The sequence below is a fragment of the Marmota marmota genome, unplaced genomic scaffold (genome assembly GCF_001458135.2).
Source record: "Marmota marmota marmota unplaced genomic scaffold, marMar, whole genome shotgun sequence".
Classification (NCBI taxonomy): domain Eukaryota; kingdom Metazoa; phylum Chordata; class Mammalia; order Rodentia; family Sciuridae; genus Marmota; species Marmota marmota.
This window is the reverse complement of record NW_026000130.1, coordinates 552,322-561,841: the sequence shown is the minus strand read 5'-3', so window position 1 is coordinate 561,841 and position 9,520 is coordinate 552,322. Positions and strand designations below refer to the sequence as shown.

The 9,520-nt window shown below is 40.6% G+C and overlaps 1 protein-coding gene across 1 annotated transcript in view; it reads left to right on the top strand.

The window, feature by feature from the left end:
• The first annotated feature begins 292 nt into the window (after positions 1-292).
• Nf2 (NF2, moesin-ezrin-radixin like (MERLIN) tumor suppressor) overlaps positions 293-9,520 on the top strand; it is a 54,181-nt gene continuing 44,953 nt past the window's right edge. The window contains exons 1-3 of the mRNA XM_048784878.1: positions 293-481; positions 2,391-2,513; positions 4,713-4,796. Coding sequence (XP_048640835.1) covers positions 308-481; positions 2,391-2,513; positions 4,713-4,796 — 381 coding nt within the window. The 5' untranslated portion in view covers positions 293-307. The remainder of the gene's footprint in view (positions 482-2,390; positions 2,514-4,712; positions 4,797-9,520) is intronic.

Here is a 9,520-nt window from a genome sequence, read left to right as displayed (position 1 = left end):
GGGAATTGATGTCTCAGACGCTGGCCATCTCCCTGGGTTAACTCAGGAGGCTCAGCTCTCCTAAATGAGGATGCTTATTTACCAGGTTTCCTAAATTAGCAGCTTTGGGGATATTAAGATCTGTAAGGAAGTGTCCAAGGGAGGTATTGTGTATGCTCTGCAGTGATTAAGCCATTAAGCTCTAATTGGTATTTTCCCACTCATGGTTTTGTGTGGGAAGCTTTAAAATTATTTAGGAATTCAATGCTCATCAGCCATCTTAGTATCAGTAGAGAGTGCAGAGAACCGTTTTGTAGGCGAGTAGGTTATGATTCTTGCTCACAACATCCTTCCCTGTTGGTTTGTTATATTGCAGGTGAAATGGAAAGGGAAGGACCTGTTTGATTTGGTGTGCCGGACTCTGGGGCTGCGGGAAACCTGGTTTTTTGGACTACAGTACACAATCAAGGACACCGTGGCCTGGCTCAAAATGGACAAGAAGGTTGGGCTTGGAACTGCACAAAATCAGTGGGGCAGATGTGTGCTTTCCGGATTTTACCCTGAGCAAATGCTTAGCTTATTTGTTCATCATCAGGACTTCATGGCTACATGGTAGAAAGGGGGTCAAGTTCCTGAACTGAGTGGTGCAGAGACCAGGTCCCAGAAGTGCTGTGCCTTACCCTTCCCCAGCCTGTCCTAGGCAAGTGGAGTTCACTGGGGTTCAACCCTTGCAAGTCCTGGCTTCTTTGCTTGTTGTCCCCAGCCCGATTGCTTCCAGCTTTATGTCCTTCAATTTATTGAGCCAGGAGGCAGGCTTTATGAATAAAAATGACTACTATCTTATACTTAAAAAAAAAAAACACCAACGATTCATGTCTTTGAAAGATTCTCTTGGGGCTCATGTTCTTAAGGGGATTTTTAAGTCTTTTTGAGAACACCATGGCCCAACTTGAATTAATCATTAATGTGATCCAAGGAATAAAGGACGCGCCTGTGCCTGTGGTGAAGGAACAGTGCCCATTTGTTCTTGGGATTCTCTGGGGCACGTGCAGTCTGGGCTCCTACTAATTTTAAAATGGCTTGAAAATGGATATTGCTTAGAGGAACTGCCCTCTGCATGGGCTCATATGTTCACATAAAGACACACTTATATATTTACCTGCCCACCTAACTATGAAGATGATTGGGGAACAGGACCAAGTGCTTTTGTCTGTCACTCGTAAAAAGACACCTGAATCTTTAAATAAGTCAGTGTCTAATTCTTACCCTAATTGGTACCCTCTGCAATTGCCTGCCTGAAGTTATTACATACTTCATGTTATGATAAATGATGGAAGCCTTCTGTCTTTTACCAGTGTGATCCTAAGCTGAAGTGTTCAAATTGTGTTTATATATGTACAGGGTAATCTCAAGTCTTCACATTGAAATCCCTGCTGGTTGTAAATTTCAAATGGTTATTCTTCATGATCTGAGTTCTGTGAAGTGCCAGTGTCAGTGAAGGTATCCTAGATCAGGTTGATTTTGAGTTACTGGCCACTGTCCCCTATAATTTGGGCAGGAGTAAGGAGAGTTATGTGTCAGAGACAGCAAAACTTTCCATATGTTTTTATGATTCTCAGCAAAGTGAATTTTAAATCATACCTGAGTGTTGGCCAAACGGATATTAGATTGAGGGCATCAGGAGCCATGGAACCGCTGCTCAAAGGAAATAAATTATGACACATGTTAATGGAGCCTGGTAGCCTGTCACATGGCATGTTTATGTCCTGAAATGAAATTCACTCTGGAGAGCAGATGGTTCAAGCTTTTCAGGGGGTGGATGGAATTGTTAGAAGATTAAAGGCAGTGGCTTACTGACTGCACTGCAAGCATTTTGTGGGGCATCTCTGGAGGGTCCTAGAAACAAAGGATTGTTCTGTGGACATGTTTCACTTCTGTTGTTCAGTTAACATTTAAATGGTGTCGCAAAAATCTAGTTCATCATCTCTAAGGTGTATTCCAATTGGATCTATGTTATGTAGGTGGGCAATAAGGAAAAAGAACAAAGGGACATTTCACTACTTCAGAAAAATGTAAAAACATTTCAGTCTCCCATAAAAGACAGTGGCCAAGACCTTTGAATTATATTTCTAGGTTTTTTCCTGTGGCCTCGAGAACATTTGAACCTTCATCTTAGCTTCACTCACCTTTTAGGGTATTGATTAGTTTGGTTCAGAAACCCTGTGTGAGGAAGGTATTTCCTCATGTGGATGGCTCTGTGAATGCTTCCAGCTGGGGAATCAACACTTGTGAGGAATATAAAGAAATTAACAGGGAAAAAATTGTATACTCTCCCTGCAAAAAGTTCTTTGGTAGCACAGGAAGAAGAAGGCTGACACAATACGTGTGTCTTCTGCTTTGCAATTCTGCAGGTGCTGGATCATGATGTTTCAAAGGAGGAGCCGGTCACCTTTCACTTCCTGGCCAAATTTTATCCTGAGAATGCTGAGGAGGAGCTGGTTCAGGAGATCACACAACACTTATTCTTCTTGCAGGTATACCAGCCCGTGCTACCCCCTAAATTCTGAGAGAATACCCCCCACCCTCTCTGTGGTTGCAGAGGCATCCTGAGTGAACCTCTCAGAGTTGACCACAAACGCCTCCACATTGCAAAAATGTTCTGCCTCTAGAGCGTCAGTCCCTTTGGGTCTGTAATGGAAAAAAATCTTCAAAATAGAACTATACCTGAGCGATGAGAATTGGTGTCAGATGAAATTGCAAAGGTGTGATGATGAAGCATGGATAGAAGCAGCTGCCTAACCTAAAACCTCCCAGAAGATGGGTCCTGTTTGTTTCAAGCTAACTTGAAAGTGCAAAGAAAGTCTAAAGAGAGAGGCTTATAAAGCAGTAGTTCTTCCCTAGCTCAAAATCTGATCTCATTAAGACAGAACTTCAAAATGCTGGTGATGCTTGATTTGTCTCGTGCCTGTGATACTTCCAGCTTTCTGCTTCATGCTATCTTGTTCTATAATTGTCTGCTTGCTCCTTTGCTTCCTTGTTGGAGTGTAAGCCCCTTAAAAGCAAAAGTCATCAAGTGTTCAGTAGGCATTCCTAAGTAATCACTCATCCAAATTGAAGAAATTAGGAGATACGTAATTATAGGTTATTGACCCTCTAGGGGGATGGGGAGGGGAATTAGAGGATGATGGAAATCTTGTCAGTTTTGCCTGTGTGCTTACTTGTGGCCAGAGCACCTCCCTGATTTTGTGGCTAGTTGCAGTGATTGGCACCAGGGCTGCCTGTGTGACCAAAGGTGCCCACTGACAGTGACGTTAAGATTACAGCAAGGTTGTTAATTATATGATTTCTCCAGAAGTAGACATGTGGTCTGTCACAGCATCCTTGTAATTAATTTGAGCCTCAGAATATTGTGTTTGGTAAATATTAAGTGAAATGTAATAAGCCCCCTAAATAATTTCTTTTACCAAAAGGTCTTCTCATGTGCATGTGCGCATGCACACAAACACGTACACACACACACACACACACACACACACGCACAGAGTATGTGTCAGATTTCTTTCCAGTATTTTCAAGTCAAAAGATAGCCCTTTCAGTTTTTCTGTAGTGTGACTTCTTTTTCTTTTTCCTTTGAAAAGAATCCAAGGATTTGAAAAGTTGCACTGCTTCAAAACAGCTCAGGTTTCATTTTCTTTGTAAGAATATAAAATGAGTTTTAAAACCTGGAAAGAATTTCTTTGTGTGAATGAAGCCACATAAAGACCTCCAAGGTCCCTGAATGTCTTAATGTTATAGAAATGGCATTCCTGTAAGTGCTTGGAAGCAGAATCTATCCCTCGTATGACTTTAGTTTGATTTTCCTTCATTGAAATGTTAGGGTGTTTTTGTAACAGAACAAGGCAAAATTTACTACTTTTATGAATCTGGTGACTGTTGACATCTGTAAAAAGAGTTGGCTTTCCTTTTGTGTTTATTTTAGTGTGCCCCGCATCATGCAGTTTTCTTGCTTTTGTGTCAGGATCATACACTGCACCATTCCAAGAAATTAAGTGCAATGAAAAATTCAACACTATGGCTTAGGAATTATATTTCCTGAACCTCACGTGTACTTAAAAGTGTTGAATCGATCAAATTTTATTGCTTCCTTTTTCCTTAGAGCAGCACATTGAAAGTGATGTTTTTTTCTGCAGTCATAACTCATTGCCTTGGTAGCTTTTGTCTTTAGACTTAAAAGTAGACTTCATTTCCTCCATGCTCTGAGTGCTCAGCAGAGACCTAGGCTGTAGTCATCCTCAGAGGGCTCCTGACGCTTCTCTAGTTCACACCTCTCTGCCACAGCCCAGATGTCAATCTCTGTAATAACCATGAAGATCACATTTACTCTTCAGCCTTGATCTTGAAGAGATGAGTATTGTTTATTTATTTATTTTTTTTTACAGTGTTGGGAATCAAACCCATTGCTAGGCAAGTGTTCTACCACTGAGCCGCATCCCCCAGTCCAAGATGAGGGGGGTTTTATGTGTAGCCATCTTAGCAGTAACTTCTCAGTGACTGAACTCTCAAGTGGTCTGCAGCAGTTAAAAAAAAAAAAAATTGTCCCCTTTGTCAGAAAATCATTAACAGGCTGCCTTGACAGCCTTCATTTAGAACACCCTGCAGCCATCTGCTGTGACCAGCCTGCGCGACTCACTTCCTTGCGCACAGTCTCATGTCTCCCTCATTGCCCCTTTTAGGTGAAGAAGCAGATTTTAGAGGAAAAGATCTACTGCCCTCCTGAGGCTTCTGTGCTCCTGGCTTCTTATGCTGTCCAGGCCAAGGTAGGCTCAAAGAAGAAAAATGCAACTTCCTGGACATTAACTTGTGTCACAGGATGGCTCCTATCTTCTGGTTCTTTGGATTTTCTCAACAAAGACTTGTCCTAGGAAGTGAGATGTCCTAAGACTTGTGGATTAGCGGAATCCATTGTCGCTGTCCTAATTTCTGTATGTGGGCATATGTGTGTTAGTATGTACAAATGATAAGTGTATCCTTCTAATGAAATAGAATTCATTCTACGGGAATTCATTCAGAAAGATAAATTTTTTGTGAAATTTCATTATGCACATGTGGGTCATTACATTCACCACACCAACCTCTATTTATTAACCAGGAAAAATGAATTTACGATCTCTAGTTATGACCAAACGTGGCCTTTAGGTCAAAAGAGCCCAGATTCTCCCTCCGTCTTCTAAAAGCCAGCTGTCCTATGTGGAGGCACCCCGCCACACCCTCACACACAGCCCTGCCTTCTTCACCTCTCAGGGGCATGCGCACTGATTGTGTGGCTAGACTCTGCCTGTGGAGCTGTCCAGCTAGCTGAGAATCATTCACTTTCATTCACTCACTACAGACCAGGAGAGATAGGAGAGGAACATCACCAAGTCTGTGTTTCTTTTCTTTTCTTTTTTTTTTTTTTAATATTTATTTCTTAATTGGACACAATACCTTTATTTTGTTTATTTATTTTTATGTGGTGCTAAGGATCGAACCCAGGGCCTCGCATGTGCTAGGTGAGTGCTTTACCGCTGAGCCACAACCCCAGCCCCTGTTGTTTTGTTTTAATGTTATTTTTTAGTTGTAGATGGTCACAACACCTTTATCTTATTTATTTTTATGTGGTGCTGAGGATCGAACCCAATGCCTCACACGTGGTGTGTCTTTTTAATCTTCTAACTGCTCTGCCATTGAGCCACAACCCTGGCCCATCTTGGGTTTTTGTCCCTGTGAACTTGCCTGTTCTGGGCATTTCATATAAATGAAATCATACAATACGTGGCTCCTTTTCATTTAAAACTGTCAGAACAGATAGACCTGCCTATTCTTTTTTTTTTTTTTAAAGAGAGAGAGAGAGAGAGAGAAATTTTTAATATTTATTTTTTTTAGTTTTTGGTGGACACAACATCTTTATTTTTTTTATTTTTATGTGTTGCTGAGGATCGAATCCAGGGCCCCGCGCATGCCAGGCAAGCGCGTTACCGCTTGAGCCACATCCCCAGCCCTCCGTTCTATTTTTTTAAGACCAACAAGAGAGTTAGCCCAGGGTACTTCATGTCCCTCAGATTTCCCATTTCACTCACATACCACCTTCTCCTAGTCTCCCAGCTTCCTGCCTTTCACTGAAGTATAAGATGTCCTCAGACACTGATGACTTGTGATTGTAAAGCATAATCTTTTCAGTTATTTTCCTTTTTCATTACAGGTATCTGTAAAGCCACCCCTGTTGTGTTAGAAAAATCAATATGACATTCTTCTTCGCTCACTTTTTTTGGGTAGCTTGGTACAATTTCAGATCAAAGCCAGGAAGTAACTGGTCTGTCATTTGAGTGGGTGAGTGGGGGAAGGCTGTATGTTGTCTTGACGATCACACCAATAGAAACACAGCTTCATCATATGATGACTCGTGGAATATTTGCTGAGCATTCACCAGGCCTGAGGGAGGGGGTTTGTTGACTGTTAAAGATGTAGGCGCTGAAGCACTATCTGCCCTTTGTGATTTGCCCAAGGTCATTCACACAATCTTGGGTAATGCTAAGGACAGAATTCATGGCTTTGGGATTGCATTTTGTGCCTCCCCTATTCCACTTCTCTGAAAAATGAGTAATTGAGAAAACAGAAAATGGGCCTTGATTCAACTAAAACATATGCTTCCTTTTATGCTTTGATCAAGAATATTAGTAACAGGAAAAATGTGTCCTTTCAATCAGTATCGCCCCAACAGTGATGAAGCAGTCATTGTCACTTTCATTAAATCTGGGCACTGCCTGGCCCAGAGTGGAGTCCTCTTTTGTACATTTTTGCTCTAGTTTAGGGGAGACCCAAGCTTTCAAGGACACTACCTTGGTCACAAAGGCTATATTTTCTTAATATGGATTTTAGGCCACAAATTCAAAGGCCACCTGTGGGGGGAAAAAATCACTTTTCTGGGAACCAGCAGATGTTTGCTTAAACAGATTTCACTGTAGGAAAGCCCTACTAATTTGGATTCTACTAATTTGGAGATGAAAGTGATTCACAGACAGCATATGTGGTTCATATGGAGGAGGATGTTCTAACTATTTTTTCCGGTGTAAATTTTAAGGATCTTACAAATAAAGGTAATCTATGGCTTAAATCTGCACTGGGGAAATTCTCACTGTAGCATGCTTCCAGTTTCTAGGACCTGTTTAATATTAAAAGGAGATATATCTGATTATAATATTAATAAGACTTTACATGTTCATACTGGGCTTTTTTTTGTTGTTGTTCTGTTTGTTTATTTGTAGTACTGAGGATTGAACCCAGGGCTACTCTTTTTATTTTTCATTTTGGGCTACAAAAAAGTCCTTCTAATTTTTTTGAGACAGGGTCTCATTAAGTTGCCCAAGCTGACCTCAAACTTGTGATCCTTCTGCTTCAGCCTCCAGAATAGCTGGGATTATATGCGTGTGCCACCATGCCTGGCTTGTGGCATTTGCCAAAGTGCTGAAACAAGAATATTTTGCAAATTACTCAATGTAGTCTTTTCTGGAAGCCAAGCTAGAGAGTATTGTGCCTGTTTTGCTGATGAAGAATTTAAGGCTCGGAAAATATTGATGATTTGTCCAAAGTCACAATACTTTTAAGTTAATTCTGTTTTACAGAGGGTATAGCCCATCTATTTTTCTCTTTCTTTTGTTTGTTTCTTCTTTTTTTTTTTTTTTTTTTTTTGCAGTGCTGGGGATTGAACCCCAGGCATTGTGTATGCTAGGCAAGCACTCTACCACTTAGCTACACCCCAGTCCTATACCCATTTCTTTTTTGGCTGGGAGGGACACCAGTGATTGAACTCAGGAGAACTCAACCACTGAGCCAAATCCCCAAGCCCTATTTTGTATTTTATTTAGAGACAGGGACTCACTGAGTTGCTTAGTACCTCGATTTTGCTGAGGCTGGCTTTGAACTCATGATCCTTCTGCATCAGCCTCCCAAGCCGCTGGGATTATAGCATGCGCCACCATGCTTGGCTATTGCCCATTTCTTGATGGAAAGGATTTTAAGCCGAGAGGAGCTGGGTTGGGGACGTTGGTGTTCCAGCTGCCTGAATTAGCACTTTGCTCTCATCCTTCACTGTCTAGTGAGAGGAAGGTCTATGGAGATCAGACATTGCCTTTCACTAATTGTAGTTTCATTTATGTGATCACAAGCTTTTCATTAAGTCATACTGGTTCCCCCAGTATGCAGCTTGTTTTCTTTCACAACCTTTCTGAAGCAGAAAGGAACTTTCGAAGTATGGAGGGGAAAGCGAACTGAGCTCATTAACACATGGAATGTAATTATGCACAAATGTATTCATTATAGTATTTCAGCTATTTGAATGATATAGACACAGTTGATTCTAAAGCATAAAGAAACAATTCCTCTCAAGGTATGAATAGAAATATTAATCACCTGGTTCAGTTTTAACAAGAACCATATTTCTTGGTTGGAGTTGAGTTATGCTGGAATCAAAAGTATGGGAAGGATTTCTTTGGTCCAGTCACACGACACCACCATCTTGCAATGTTTAAAACACCTGTTGGATTTTATATTGATAATTTAGGGTTTGAAATATGTCCTAATTAAAAATGACTTTGGAAGAGAATGGTATGTGATTTATAAGGCTTCTGGTGCTACATGCAGACTTTTCACATTCTGAAGGAAGAAAAGAATGGTGGGAGAGGAGGCTTAATTTTCCTTTTTCTCTTTAATATGATTAGTGCCAAAATGCAAGTCAGTTAGAACACTGAGTATAGGTAGAGACTGGCATAGATTGAGGCTGGAGATATCTCTAGAGGAACAGATCATAAAAGGTCTTAATTTTATCCTATGGGTGCCTCAGAGCCTGTGAAGGATTTATTTTTTTGACAGAGCCTAAATTTCCCAGTATTGACACAGTGAGATTGAATTAAAGTGGGCAATGGTTGGTTGGATAGGAACAGATTGACTTAAAAATACATAGGAGGTAAAAGTTGATTAAGTGGTGCTATACTCTGCATATCCTTTTACAAATTGATATATTGTCCCCATTCAGCCTGGATTTTGAGATGTATCCATGTTGTATGTGTAGGTGTAGCTCCTTGATTTGAACTGCTGTTTGGTACCATTCGTAAATAAACATGGTTTATTTATATCCACCAAGAAGAGGTAGATTGTTTCTACTTTTACCCTATTATAAACAGTGCTTTGCTGAAAATCTTCCTACATTGTTCCTCATATGCATGCACAAAAGTTTTTTTCCCCCCTTTAAGGCAAATTTCTTTTTTTTTTTTATTTTTTATTGTTGGTTGTTCAAAACATTACATAGTTCTTGATATATCATATTTCACACTTTGATTCAAGTGGGTTATGAACTCCCATTTTTACCCCGTATACAGATTGCAGAATCACATCAGTTACACATCCATTGATTTACATATTGCCATACTAGTGTCTGTTGTATTCTGCTGCCTTTCCTATCCTCTACTATCCCCACCCCTTCCCCTCCCCTCCCCTCTTCTCTCTCTAC